Genomic DNA, 15,424 nt, shown 5'->3' with positions numbered 1-15,424 from the left:
GGAAGGAGGCATTACAGTCGCACTTTTAAACTGACTGCAAGAATGGTTTTATGTAGAAACTGAAAGATGGCAGATTTTATTTCTGTGCTTGGAACGTTTGTCTGAAAACCGAAAAGACCACAAGAAAATCTAAATGATCAAGACAAAGACTGATTATTCCCAGGTGAGAACATCTTAAGTAAAAACTGGTTTATAACTATGTAAATATTGACACCGTTTCTCCAGGACCGGGTGTATTTTAACTGTCTTTTTTTTCCCCAAATGTTGCATTTATTAAGAAAATAAATCACAATTATTGACGGCTGTAGTGTGGCGTTTACAAATGGCTGCTTTAGCCCCCTTCAGACATAAACTCCTGTTGCATCTTACAAGGTGTCCAAAATGAGCACCCGGGTCACTTTTTCCATAAAAGTCATGACAGGAATCTTAAGACAGTAACATTTAAACATCAGCTCACGGAAGAACAGCCTGAACAGCTTTCAGCAGTACAGCGTGTCACATACACCCTGCTCTTTGTTCTCTTCTCCATTGTTACTAACATTAAAAAGTTATCATTCACTAAAGTTTGTACTGATTATAGTCACTCTTTCCAATACTGTCACTTTAACAGCCAGTAAAGTTATATCTGAAAAGGGCTTTTGATTGAAAAATTCGAAACAGCAAAACCACTTGATGTAATAAAGTTGATATTACACTCAGTGTGTTGTATTGCACAACAGTCAGGTGTTATGTGTTGCAACAACAAAATATGAGCCAGTTAAGCGCAAAGAAATGCCATCTCACAGAAGTTGTTGAAAAAACATTGTGTGTTTTTCCATATCCAAAGATTAACCAAGATGCTCACAGAGCTGAACACACTTGAGAAAGGAAGCAGGTTGTTGAACAAGGAAAAGATCTCATAGCTTCTGATACATCATTCAAGTAGAGAGAGAGAGAGGGAGAGAGAGAGATCCGTTAGAGCAGCACAACATAAAGTCAATGCTGTCAAGAGTTCCCAGTCAGGTCGCTGTGTTTGCATCGTTGTGCATTCAGGTTTCTCTACAGCAGTTGTGAAGCACGAGGCATCAAATCACATTCCAAATTAGACACAACGCTACAGATCCCGGAGACGGGCTCGCCTCCTTTCCACCCGTGTGGCGATCGTCAAATACGGCAAGTTCCGGATGCATCAGCGCGGTGCATCTCCTCGTCCCGGCTCGATGCCTCATCACAGTCATGAGAGGTTGGCAATGTTGGCAAGGAAGCGCTGAGCCCACCACTCCTCCAGGTCTATGGGCACAAAGTCTGCACAGAGGGGAGGACAGCAGGAGAGACAAGAGACGGAAGCTTAACTTGAATCAAATGAGCAAGTACGTTTTCTACACGTGAACAAAATGTTACATTAACAGCTGAAGAATTCCAGCCTGCCTCTTTGATCGATTCATTGTCCTTCACTTGAATGGAGAGCTCCTTTTGTCATATGTTGTTAATTTCTCAGATTTGAAGAGCTTTCGGTCTTTTTAAAAATAAAAAATCTAACAATAATAATAATAATAATAATAATTTTTTTTTCTTCACATTCTAAAGAATTCAGTATTAGAAACCGGTTTGGTTTAAGCTTTTCAGGGTAGCGATACACGAAGGAAAGTGGAAGAGACAGGTAGGTGTGTGCACTACATTTGGTTGTCACAGCTGGTTTATCTGGAATAGCCAGGTTCTCAAATTAAAGGAGGTTAAAAATTAAAGCAATACTATTACAACAGTTGCCCTCTGCCTTGCATGCTGTTCATTCAGAGAGATGAAAATAGCCAATCGGTTCAGGGGTTTAAAGGCCCAGACATAATAAATGCATAGATTACAGGTTCAAAAGCTGAGCGGCTTAATGAGTAGGAAGAGGTTTATCTGTTAGGATGCCATAAAGACATACAGTAAGATTACATTAAATGAGTGTGGTCACGTTAGTTTCTAAATGACTGGAGGTAGTTTAAAAGTCATGGGAACTTACTCTTCATCGCAGCACTCGGGGTCTTCTCGGAGTACTGAACGGGCCCTTGGCTGTCAGCCAGCTCCCCTCTGCCGCCGTCCTCCAGCTTCTGCTCCACCTCCTGCCACACTGCAAACAGTCACACACGCGTGGAGTTGTAATTACCATTTGGATGTTGGATGGATACACTGGTGTTTAAAATACAAATGCTGTATTTTTTCCTGTAATCTCTGAACTCATGCAAAAAGACACTAAAAAATAAAAATAAATCTTCAACCAGCAGCTGAGCTCAAGGGCACATCTACACAGCTCTGACCACTATTTATCTAAATTCATTTGAAGGCTGCAAACCTTGAGAGGACTGGTCTGGTAGGCGGATTGTGTTTATCAGTTGAGGGTGAAGGTTTTTCCACTTAATAATCAAGATAAATCTCACAGTTTAGTTTCTGTGGACAAGTCTTCTGCTTACTTGGAGTTCCAATAGTCAGCCAAACATTTAATGTCTAACGGCTTTAAGGATGTTAAACAATAAACCAGTTGAACGTGTGCATGCGGGTGCATAAAACGCTTTCTAATCATGTCTGCAGGTTACATTTGTTATAATTTTATCTTTTTTGTGTGAACATGTTCAACTGGAATAAACCGCAGCAGGTTTTCTCTCTTCGAACAACTCGACAGAGCGTGAGAGCGGTTCCTCCTTGTGTCTGAGCAGAGAACAAAAGTGAAGCGCTGAACTTTGTGGTCACAAAAGGACGCCACAGAGCAGTCTTTACTGGCAGCAGCCCAAGAGTAACACAGATAGCTGGCTCATGCCGATTCAGCTCCACAAATCATTCAATCCGAGCATGGCATGAAATACTGGCCGGCGCTGAGGTATGCTGGATAATCTTCCAAGACAGGGGTGAATGGTGCAGGGACTGGACTTAACTCATTGTTAGGGTTTACTGACCAGAAGCAGCACTCGTCTGAGACCTACTGACAACTAGTTGAATTTTTGCAGTAGTTCGGGTAGTTGTCACTTTTAAAAAAAGGGTTATTAGTCTGCAAAACAACACCCAACATTACTGAAAACTACCTTATAAAAAAAGGATATAAATTCTGAACCTAAGCATAAGAGGAGAATTCTCTCTTCCAGGATGGACAGACCAACACGGTAAAAATACAAACAGTAAATATTAAAATTCTGCACATCTGTATATCCAAAGCTTCTTATGCAGAGGAGGACGTGTATTGCAGAAGATCATCTGATTTCCAAATTATCATCAGCCTATTAAAGACGCTTATTAAAGATGACCAAAGTGTCAAAAAGTGAGATCACTGATTGTACAAGTACCAAAAAGCTTGGGCTCTAAACTGCTTGGTTTCAGAGAGAGTGGAAAGCCCCAGTATGATCCCCTCAGGCAGACAGCTCTGCCTCTGAGCACCGCAGGTCCACCACTTGCTGTGCAAACTTTTGTGAGAGGCCGCCAATAGGAAGTATTAAGAGGTCTTAAAAAGAAGAGGAACTGGAGCTACAATGGTTTAAGAGATGAACTGAAGGGCTACACTAGTGCCCAGAACAGGTTGAAAAGGCTCATTATAAACTACGAATCATGCAAAGCTACTCTAGTAACTAATACAGTGTCTCCTTTCAGATAAAGATCTGACTTTTTGTCTTGGAGGGCTCACTTTGCACTCTGACTTACATCACCACCCATCCTCACCTTCGTATACAAATCTGACATTCTCTTCGTGTGCAGGAGTGAATCCCTCCGCTGGGCTTTCAGTCTTCTGTGCGGCCGCACTGTGGTACCGTTTCCCGTTGAGGCGATTGAACACGATCTTTGGAGGAGGAGAGCTATGGAGAAAACACAAGAGCTAATTGCAGAGGAGCAGCTTTTTGGATGAAGACAGTCACAGGAGTCAAGTTACAAAGTGAGAGTAAAAGTCTTATGTTCATTTAGCAGCTTGGATTACTTGGTGAAGGTGTGGCCACTTTGATTATGACAGGACAGACTGACTTGGTTCTTCATGAGCAGGGTGAACATGAGCTGAAAAGGGCATACATGACCTACTTAGTGTTTTCTTGAAGGGTGTGGGGGGTTATATATTAGTGCAAATCTAAAGTGTAAATCTAAGTCTTTCACACAAGAAAGAAAATAAAGTTTTCTTAGAGTGGTCATTTTTTTCCTGGACATTTTGGAGACTGCAGCTTTGTATCGGTTAGTCCACCTTAACTATCTCAGTACATTAAATTAGTTTTGCCATTTGTAGATGAAGTTTCAATCAAGGCTAGATTTAGGCTTTTCTTTATATTAACACATTTCTACACCTTAATAAATCACAGCTGGAGAGCTGGGTTGGCCCCTCAGGTAGCAGAGCTCTCGGCTACACCATGCAGTGTCACACCTCAACTAATGGCGCCTCTGATTGGCCCGAGAAACTCTGACGGGCCGCCAGAGAAGTTGTGTCCGATAATGGATCCAAGCCACGCCGACGTGTTATATGATCGCGCTCGCGGTCCACGTGGAAAGTATTTTGAGCTCGCGCTGCTCAAACAGCAGCACGCCCAAAGCAACCCTCAAAAAAAAGAAAAAGAAAAAAAAAAGTAAACATTAAATAAAAACACAAAGTAAACATACTCACTTTGACGTGAGCCAGGACGTCGGCTTCAGTTTCAAGTCACCGAACTTGCTCTCGACCTGCTGAGTGTTACCTGGGGCAAAAACGGAAAAATTACGCGTTTGTAGGCTCGATGTAACCCAGCACTGAAACATTTCACCTTACGAAACAACCCCGAAACTTTCGCTTTCTTGAGCCAAAAGCAGCCTGACGTTACATTGCATCACGCCTTAGGGTAACGGCCACATTCACTCACCTGTCCTCCGTTGTGTAACGAGTTTGCTGGGACCTCTGGTGATTGTGTACATCATGTGAGCGCCGATACCCTCGAGAAATTCTGCACTGCCCCTTCTCCTTAATTGTCGGCCTCGAGCATTGAACGCTGACTCTAAAACTTCTAGCTCTTGTCCGGTCCTTCTGAGGCTGCCCCGAAATGATTGTTTTCCAGGTCAGCTGCTCCACAGTCGGCTCGAGGCCTGCCAGAGACTCGCTTCGACTTGCTGCCCGCTGTGTAGACCGCCCGCTGCAGCTCCTCTCCGGCAGGTGGTTCAACTGAGATGAAACGACGTCCAGGACTCGTGCAATAGGTTGTGTGTAGGTCATTCAAGGAGAACGCAGTTCCACATGCCGGGGATCATTAATGGGAGGCGGGGGCAAGCTTCCTGACGTCCCTGAATTGTGACACTCTAAGCCGGACACTCCTACCCTCTCTCCTCTGCTGGTGCTCCGGAACCAACTGTACCACCTCTGATTTCTGACAGGTTACAAGGGCACTGCACACTTTATTCTCTTCAGGACTGAAAGCGAGCATGCTGGGCTAGCGTCAAGCAAGTCCAAATGCAGAACAGGGCTTCCGCCTGAACATTTCCAAATAAAACTAATTTTGAGTCCGTATACAAGCCTACAGCTACTTTAAACTGAAGCACCATTTAAAATATGATAAGCACAATCTTGAGATGACACCATATGTACTTTTATATCACATTAAAAACTACACAGTTATATACTATTGATAATCATGCAGCTACAAATACTACGCGCTTAAACACTGATTAGCCACAACATTAAAAACCCAGCCTAATGTTGTAAAGATCATCTGAACCAAACAGAGCATGGACCTCTAGGGATATCCTCCTCTAGTGTCTTGACTTCTTGTGGTCATTGGGCTTCTTGTCATGTTCCATAAGCAGTTGTTTTCAAGTGTTCCTGTTTGCGTTTTGTCTTCTTCTTGTCAAACATCCCTCTAGAATTGGTTATTCACTGAAAAAGAGTAAAGGTGCTGCCACTATCCAAAGAAAAGATCTACAAAAGCCCCGAGAAGTATTGCTCAGGACCACGGGAAAAAAAAATTACAAGAAAACCTGGGTCCTTGGAAGCAAAATAAAGTTTTGCACAGCACTGTATTTTATTTCAGATTTTCCATTTAATTATTCTCTTTTGTATTACTTTTACAAAATAAATAAAACGTATCATAGTTTAAATTTAGTTTTTAATTAAGTTGGAATTAGTTATAATAACAACATAAATTATACATAGTTAAGATTTACACACACAACAACACCTTTCCATTATTTTTATTATTAATTTTTATTACATAGTCCATTATTTTTTAATGCTGAATTTAGAGTTTAAATATACATGTATATTAGACTTTTACTATAATTATTATACTTATACTTTATTCTTTAGTATACTTTTACTTTATTGTATAGTTATTTCAGATTAGGTTTTACCTTTTTAAGATTTTTTTTTCATTGTTTTCTAGTTCACTGAGCTTCATGCTATTTCAAGCATATTTTTGTTGTGTTAAACTTAATATTTACATACTGTTTCCCAACCTTGCGATTAATAAATTACATTCATTTCTTGGGATCTTAAAATTTTTCCACACTTTGAAAAGCCTTTTATTTTGAAGTCGGAGCTGCTGTGTTTCCGGTCGCGTTGTTTCTGTTTACTTCTGGTTAGTCCGCCTGTGCGTGACGTCACTAAACGCCCCTCAGGCCGGGTTTTAGGAGCCTCGAAGCGCTCACCTTTCACCTATTAAACCAAATGCGCAGATCTCCAGGCGCTTTGACAGTAATAAAGAAAGCTGACAGGAAACTTACATTTTGGTGCAGTTTGAAGGTTTGGTTAAACACTTCAAAAATATTTATTAGACAATGATTAAGAATGTTTGACCAATTGTGAGCATTAAAATAAAATACTGTATTAACAAGGATAGGCCTTTAGTTTTTAAATCAGCTTTTGGCACTCACCATAATCTATCTGAGGACTTATCATCATTGTTATCCTTTGATAATTTCTACCTGAAATCTAACATTTCTTTTTCTTAAACACACAGGTAACCTGATTCTTTTGCGCAGATAAAAATTAGCGGAGTGCCTCCAAACTGCCTGAGCTGAAATTCTGCATTTAGCAACTGAAGACCAGCCAGGACAAGAAGCGGCTCAGACAGGCTTAACCAGGGTGATATCCAACACTACACTTCTCACTCAACCCCCATTCATCTGCGCTATCTGGGTCAATCGCCTGACTCTGCAGGCCCAAAAGCTAATAATCAACAGTCCCCACTACACAAGCTTAGCATTAACAGCAGGGTCCAAACGGTGGATGCATGAGCTTTTACACTACACCTGAACAGTTTTATGTTCTCCTGAGACAGTATGTCCAGGTTTTTGTGTTTACTGAATGATGCGCTGCAGGATATCAGCTCAAACCGTTCACCTTTATTGATCCATTTTAGTGTCCACAGCTGTCACATAATGACACAGAACATGACAGACCAACATTTTCACTTGGCCAAGCAGCTCTACATTCCCACAACTATTTAAAAAAAAATAAAAAAAAATCAAGTAGTTATTCACAAGAGCCTGACCGATGCATAGGCTGGCCAATGTTAATAAAACTGGGGTAAATTAGAAATAGTCTGATTACAGGGGGTTCTTCTGCCTCAAAATGGGAATAAATATGCAAACAAGTAAAATTAGTATACATTTATTTAAGGCAATGAGTCCGTGTCACTTTACTTTAAGCTGTTAATGCATTTTCCTGTTATTTGGATCTATTTGATTAGTAAAAATAGATTTTATGATTGAGTAAAAAATTGATATTTATTTTACCCTCACAACCGTTCCAGTTTCTAATGTGTCCACTTAGGAAAATTAATTGTCCACCTCTGGTGTACAGTAATATCTACAGTGTATAGATATAATGATATCATCAGATACTAGAATGTGATTACCACCAAAAGCTCGAAGTCATTAGCCCCAAAAATCTAGAATCGGTCAGGCTTATTAAAGTCATTTAAAGCCTTACGGCAACACCAAATTGTGTAATTTACGTTTTGAAATTCTACACTCAAGTTTAAGGATGAAAAAAAGTAAAGCCAGCTTACTTTACATTCAGCATATATGAAATGCAAAAGCATGAGGTTGATTTTCCAGACAAACGGCAACATCAAGCATCATCTAACTTTAGTTTTTACCCATTCAAGTAAAGCAGTTACAAAACTGTCATACTGCTAAAAAATGGTTTACTCTTTAAAAACAGGCACTGTGTTATTGGTAACACTTGAGCCTTACACAAAGCCATGCATTAACTCCATTCGTGTATCTGTGCCACAATTGATCCCTCATAAATGTCCTTGTGGTTTCATATACAGTACTGGGGAAAAAAGCACTTCTGTCACCTTAAGCAGGAACAATGAGATCATAACCAGAATGAGTACTTGTCACTGCAGTATTAAATAAATGTTTAAAAAAACAAACAAACAAAAAAAAAAACCATTACAACGAGGAGCAAAATTTTAAGTGTACTGCAAAGTAAAAAACCCAAAAGTTTGTTTTCTCCATACATTAACAACATAAGTAATCACCAAGCCTACTTATTATTAGTTTGTCTATGCTGCTCTATAAAGCATTTATGTATGTTTCTTTAATAAATAGTATTCACATGTCATAAATGACCAAAAAAAATCATCTCAAGGTAGATTTCTTCAGATTTTAATGAGTAAAAAGCGCACAGTGCTCTGCATTATCTGAAAGACTGTATAAACATAACTAACAAGACAAACATACAAAAAAAACAAAAAAACAAAAAACAAAAACCCCAATGTAGTCCTGAGTGGATGAATACATCATATTGCTGCAGGTCTATTATAGACACATATTACCAGCACCTTGCATTAACAAGTTTGTAAATATAACAGGCGAGTTCATCATTATTCATTATTAAAGTGATTTAGTCGTAATAAAATCTGTTACTTTGTATTTTGTTATGGCGCCCAGTTAAAATTCTTCAGGAAACATACACCCATAGAAAAACAGCAGCGAAAGTGTTCTTAATAAAAGGAGTATATGATCTCTTGCTTGAGCCTACATATGGGTGACAGGTTTTTTTTAAATGACTTATCTTTAATAAATGCCAACATTTTGTGGAGTGGATTTATGTGTACATCAGTAATGAGGGTCACAGTCTTCCACCATGCTGTCTGTGATGTAGTTGACTTTTAGCACCTCCTGGTAATACTCCTTCTCTACTTGTGTGTTGACGGTCCAGGCTACAACCTCGACACCCCTCTGGGCCCAGTACTGCACATAGTCCCTGCAGACAGGACACACAATCGGTGAATGATGTTCATCTGGTCTGAATGACCCGATAAAAACCTTTTAAGGATGAGTACAAAGCAACGATAACTTTTTTTGGTACAACTTAAATAAAAAATGAATGTAAAAGTGAGATACTTAATATATACAAATATATGTACTGTATAGATTTCCTCCAATTGATGATCCACAACAATAAACCCCAGCATGGAATAAGACAGTTAGCAGTGCCATTGAAATGCACCTCTAACACATCTGTATTCTAATGAAGTCTATTGCATATGACTGTATGTTCCAGCTACAAAACTCACTGTGAGACAAAGTTCTTCTGTATCAGGAACGCTGAAACGCCACAGAGCTTCCACAAAACATGATGGTGTGCCCAGTCCAACAAGATGTCCATGAGAGTCATCCAGTGATGTTTCCACAGCGATGAAAAACGTGGGGCACCGTCCCCGAAGCGGCTCAGGCTCCAAGGCCGGTGGGTCAGTGCCGTGACCACATCTGGGTCACTCTGTCTCATCTAGACACAAAGTGTTGGTGAACATTAAAACAGCAGCAACAACAGAAACACATATGTGGGAGAGATAAGCATGCTGTTTTGTTATAAAGCAATTTGTGTACTTTTTTCCCCCACTCTTTCTGAGTCAACACTATTTATTACAATACGTTTTTAACTTAACTCTTAGACTGTGCAAAAATAAGTACAATTAAAACTGTAAACTACTTTGAGCCACATGTCAGCTGATGTCAGGTCATCTTAGCGTTCACATTAATTGGTAACAAATGAATGAAAATAGGAACCAAGAGCTCAGGCACTAAGAGCTGTGTGCTCATATTGTTTAATTAGTCTTGTAATCCATCACCTAAATGTGTCTAGCAGGTGCAAAGTGTAACACACAGATATCCGCTTATCCTACTCAGGGTTGCGGAGCGGCTGGAGCCTGTAACGGCTGCCATAGGGCGAGAGGTGGGGCACACCCTGGACAGGTCTCCAGCCTGTCACAGTGCTAACACAGAGGCATACTTACATCCACACCTACAGCCAATTTAGAATCAGCAATTAACCTAACCCTAAAACTATGGTAGGAAGCCAGAGTACTCAGAGAGAACCCACAGAGACATGGGGAGAAAATGCAAACTCCACACAGAAAGGCCCAGGCCAAATGCTTGATTTGGACCCAGGACCTTCATACTATGAGGCAACAGCATTAACCACGTTGCCAATGTGCTGCAAGTTTTAAAAAAAAAAATGTTCTGAAAGTGGTCAGGGTTCATAATCATGCATAGAGAACTTTGAACTTCTAGTTTATAGTAGAAGTTAATTAATGTAGGATAAATAAGATAAGCTGACCCACACAAACATGTTTCTACATTTCTTCTTTTGGTTTTTTTTTGTTTCACTGTGTGCAGCCAAACTGTCTGAACTTTGTGCATCTTTATTTTTTGTACTTTTTAAGGGTGTGTAATTGCAGCTAAGCAACTCCCTTGAAATTACCCCTTTGGAGACAAACGGTGCTACGTGACCTGAAACTCACCAGAAACTCTTCATGTCTGGAATTTGATTCTTTATACTACATATTAGTTTACCTCCGTGTATTTTCTTCTAAATTGTAATTTTCCTCTAGTTGCACTAGATCATATAAAGAAAACCACAGAGAAAAATCCCCCCTGAAAAATAGTGCGTTTACTGACATGAACTAAGCTTTAAACTCTTCAGATATGAGCCGTCTTACCCTGTAGATGACTTTGGGCTCGAAGGAGCAGACGATGCTGCTGTTGTAGAGTACCGGATATTTCTTATACAATTCTTTTAGAGCTGCGGCTGCCTGAGTAGGAAGAAGAAACAAATGGTTATGGTAGGTCATTCAGCTGTTTGCAGATTTAATGTTTTTGCTTGTGGGTGTTCCTCTCCGACCACTAGGTGGTAACTAGCAGCTGTGTATGCACAGGCATGCGGGCCCGCAAATCATAAATGTCAGTACGCGAACCTCCAACCACAACTGCAGCTTTCCCTTCCTTAAAAATGTGCAAATGCTGCACTTAAGGAGTTGAGTAAATACCCTAACTTTAAGCTAAGAGACTACTGCCCCTGGCTCAGTTTTTATGTTGCCAACACAAACAAAGTTACATTTGGTTGTTAAAGAGCAAACAAACAAGGAATGTCTAACAGCATGCACAATGTTACCACACAAACAAAACATTACTTATCAGTGGTGCTGTCCTCAATCCGTGAGAAGCTGTGTGTGTGTGTCCGTGTGCGTTTTAGGGGTTTGTTATTTGTTTGAGTACAGACAAACCTGGAACATGTGTTCTGGACATCTTAAAGTGCATCAGTGTTAGTAGTGTTTCTCTTCTCTGGATATTCCCCGGTATGACCCTGGCTTGCCACAACTAATTTTAATGATTAGTTTTGTGTAACTAATAGAGTGGTGACATGTATTATAGTGCCATTCTATTGGTAATGAATAAAAAAGTAGAAATAATGAAATGGTGGACTTGTGATCATTTTGTATCAAGCCATCACTTAAATCAACACGGGCAAACTGTGACGATGATGATGTGCAATCTCTCAGTTATGCAGGCAGTTTTGCTGGCGTTACCTCATCTGGATGACCTTTGACATCAAAGTAGATGGTTAGCTGCAGTTTGATGCATTCCTCCACTGCCTCCTCCAGGGTGGGGATCTTCTCTCCTGCAAACTTGTCCCTGGTGGAAATAAAACAAGTAAGGCTCGTTTTAACTGGATTTCTTTTTATATTGTGCCAGTGATCTTTCATACGTCTCACTATACAGTTTGCCAAAGTCACTTTTATACTTGTTCACTCTCATCTAGCATAAGTTTCCGGTTCTCCGCCGTTTACCTGCTCCGATATTTCCCTGGGCTATATCTTTCAGTCAGATATTTGATCCTTGGCACATCCAATCTACATGCCGTCCTCGGGCAAAATACAGTGTTTATCTAACACAGTACAATCAAACTGTCATAGAGAAAGTATTATTTGAACGTGTGTGTAAATGGGTTAATTTTGGGTTTGTGTAAATCGAGAAGCAAAAACCTATTAAATTCTTGTTAAGAGTTAAGAGTCTGAAATTATTCGTTTAAAACGGTTGTACATAAACATGAATTATTCAGATGTGTAACCACTTTGCCAAGGTCTGGACAAAGACACACACAGTCAATCTTAGATGAGAGGAAATAACCCAGGAATCACTGAGGCTCAAACCTGTCATGAACTGGAAACTGCTGGAATACCAGTGCCACAGTGAAGCATAGACTGAGAGGGTGCTGACTAAGAAAGAAGACACTGCTCCAAAACTGACACCGTCAAGCTCGACTGCAATTTGCAGCTGTCCACATGGATAAACCAAAAGCCTTCAAAACAAAAGTTTTATGGTCTGATTAGACAAAGATTGAGCTCTTTGATTACAATGCCAAGAGACGTGTTTGTAGGAGTGACGGAAACCTAAGAACACTGTACTAACTGTCAAGCATGGTGGTAGTAGCATCATGTTCCGGGGGTGTTTTGCTGCCAGTGGTACAGTGCACAAATTGGTTGGTATAATGAGTATTGTTAATATGGAAGTCTAGTGTAGTATATAATCTTTATATTTCTGTGTTATTGTAAAGTCATATAAGTTAAAGTTAAAAAAATGCATATGCCCCCCAGTGACTAATATATTACTTTAAACGTTGGATATGATCCAGTAGAAACTGAAGTATTTTCTTATTTGTGTGACCCTGACTTTTGACCTTGAAGCATTACATACTAGAATATGTGTATTTTGTTATCTCTACCCATATGATTGGAGCAGAACTGGCTGAAATCTTTGGCATTGATAAGCTGTAACAACTTTAAGATAAGATATAATCATCCAGTGTGTGATTTTGCAAAACTTTATGCCGTCATTGTGACATCATATGACGTCACATTGAAAAAAAGTGTGTTGTACAGCTCTCTCCATGCGCAGTGAAGGCCAAGGTGAAATGCTTGACCACCTAGGTACTCATTTCTAACAATGCCTAGTATATTGCTTTAAAGTTTAAAGACAAATTATAAATTTTGGATTACAAAGTTTTTACTGAATTTCACATTTGGTGTAACCATGACCCAATGTTCACTAAAATTAAAATCAGCTCAAATCGATCAAAATAAAATTTAAAATTAAATCTTGTGTTGTGGCTTCTGTGTACGCTAGACCGCTGACAAACAGACAAACTGAGCGGATTACATACGTCCTCCCTTTGAGGGGAAAATTACCTTATTTCAGTGGATGTTTAAACCTGCTAGTATATTAGAGTGGAAGAACCTGTATCACATTAAAGCACCTCACTACCGTGTGCTTTGTTTGCGCCTTCCTGACTATATGCTTCTTTCTTACCTGAGTCGATGTTTAGCAGCTGCATCGAGTTTAGCCAGCTCTGACATTTTCATCTTGCTGAGGAATCCTGACCCACTGGTGGTCCGGTCCACGGTCTCATCATGCATCAGTATTGGGACGCCATCTGCGGAGAACTCCAGGTCCAATTCCACACCAGTCGCCCCATTCTTACTGGCCTACAACAGAACAGACAATTTTCAGCACTGGATGTTTTTTCAGATGGAGTTGGTGGTCACGAATCTCCCCCACTTAGAAAAACAAAAGTCATTCCTACCTTCCTTATGAACTTTGCAACTTAATTTGCAACTACTATACAACAAAATTAGCCATAAAGCCATGATCCATTTGAAGAAAATTTTACTTGACTAGCAAACTGATTATATCTGTACTCTATGTGTTGACCTAGGGTGGCTGTGGCTCAGGTGGTAGAGCAGATCAGCTACTGATCGGAAGGTTGGTGGTTCGATCTTAGGCTTCCCCAGTCTGCATGTCAAGTGTCCTTGGGCAAGATACTAACCCCAAATTGCCCTCCGTTGCGTTCATCGGAGTGTGACTGTGTGTGAATGTAGATTAGTTTGCACTTGCGTTTAGAAGTGCTTGCATGAGTGGGTGTGAATGGGTGAATGAGGCATGTTGTATACAGCGCTTTGAGTACTCCGGGAGAGTAGAAAAGCGCTATGTAAGAATCAGTCCATTTACCTATAAATGGGGGTATATTACAGTTAAGAAATACTATTCGAAAGGGTACACCATTGCAACAAAGTCTGTACACTAAAAAGCACTAGCAGGTGTATTTTTTGACTTGCAAATTTCTGGCTCAGAACACTCGCACCTCATATACACCTGATATAAACATTTGGTCTGTAATCGGTATCTTTATTTGTATAAATTAAAACCAATACATGGGACTACTCATATCCAGATGGTATTAGATTAATTATTACTCACATATCTTTACTTTATCTCAACATGCAGATTAGTTAAACGAGGCTGGCTAGTTGGGAACTGGCTGATAACATTGTGATACAAGGTGCTGCTGGAAGAGTGGTGGCCTTAAAATGCATGTTCTCTGTGCTGATAAGTTATCCAGATACAAACTGGGCGTGAATACCAGAAGTTAAAGGCGTCGCAGTAGTTCCCCTTGCAACCACTGCCATAACAAAAAAGGGCATATGAAGGATTATCGCTCCAAAACCCTCCCCACCTCATTCTCTCACCTCTCGGATAGATGCTATCGTGTTCTCCGGTGCATCGTGCCCGCCGCCCCGGTGAGCGATCACCGACACCTTGCCGGTGCCCGCCGTGCCCTTGACTGGGTGGAGCACCTTCTGGGTTCGGCTGGACGGTACCTGTGGGAAGCGGAACATGGCTAGAAAGAGGTAGAGGGAGGCGGTGAGGATCACTGTCCACACCGGGCTTCGGGTCCCCAGCAGGATCCCCACGAAGATAAGGGAGTACAGGGTGGCTTCATCTCCTAGCTGGAGCATCGTTGACCTGTCTTTGTCTTCTCCACCTGTCCCACAGCAGAAAATAGCACCTGGCAGAAAATGTTCCGCATTTAAGGTGTGGGACGTTTACTGTCCTAATTTTAGTTTCTTTAAACGACCTAAATGAGATAAGAACATGCTTTGCCCGGCGATAAAACACTCATTACAAAGAGACAGTCCCCAGTCCGTGACTCGAAGGGAACTGCTGATTTACGCTTCCCGGTGGATGCTTCCGCATTTAAGCTAACACCCCCAAAATGAATTTGATTTATTCAAAATTATAATAAAATTGTAATTATTATTCTCACTGAGCTGTCACAGAGCGATGGTTGACAGCTTTCTCACAGGATGTCTCGGAACAAAAAAAAAAAAAAAAAAGAAGTTAA

At 40.5% G+C, this 15,424-nt stretch overlaps 2 protein-coding genes across 2 annotated transcripts; both read right to left on the bottom strand.

Moving 5' to 3' along the window:
* Positions 1-5: 5 nt before the first annotated feature.
* Positions 6-5,374, bottom strand: mcrip2 (MAPK regulated corepressor interacting protein 2). The gene is made up of 5 exons (XM_063476628.2): positions 4,821-5,374; positions 4,589-4,658; positions 3,667-3,800; positions 1,985-2,092; positions 6-1,284 (listed from the first exon to the last, which is right to left on the bottom strand). Exons 1-5 carry the CDS (start codon positions 4,873-4,875, stop codon positions 1,214-1,216), a joined length of 438 nt encoding a protein of 145 aa, XP_063332698.1. The 5' UTR covers positions 4,876-5,374; the 3' UTR covers positions 6-1,213.
* Positions 5,375-7,275: 1,901 nt separating this feature from the next.
* Positions 7,276-15,278, bottom strand: gde1 (glycerophosphodiester phosphodiesterase 1). The gene is made up of 6 exons (XM_063475426.1): positions 14,769-15,278; positions 13,552-13,727; positions 11,772-11,877; positions 10,905-10,997; positions 9,480-9,691; positions 7,276-9,166 (listed from the first exon to the last, which is right to left on the bottom strand). The coding sequence occupies exons 1-6, from the start codon at positions 15,036-15,038 to the stop codon at positions 9,019-9,021; spliced, it is 1,005 nt and encodes a 334-aa protein (XP_063331496.1). The 5' UTR covers positions 15,039-15,278; the 3' UTR covers positions 7,276-9,018.
* Between the last annotated feature and the right edge of the window lie 146 nt (positions 15,279-15,424).

This window comes from Pelmatolapia mariae, linkage group LG6 (genome assembly GCF_036321145.2).
Source record: "Pelmatolapia mariae isolate MD_Pm_ZW linkage group LG6, Pm_UMD_F_2, whole genome shotgun sequence".
Classification (NCBI taxonomy): domain Eukaryota; kingdom Metazoa; phylum Chordata; class Actinopteri; order Cichliformes; family Cichlidae; genus Pelmatolapia; species Pelmatolapia mariae.
The sequence above is the reverse complement of the archived record's forward strand: the minus strand, read 5'-3'. Positions and strand labels throughout refer to the sequence as shown.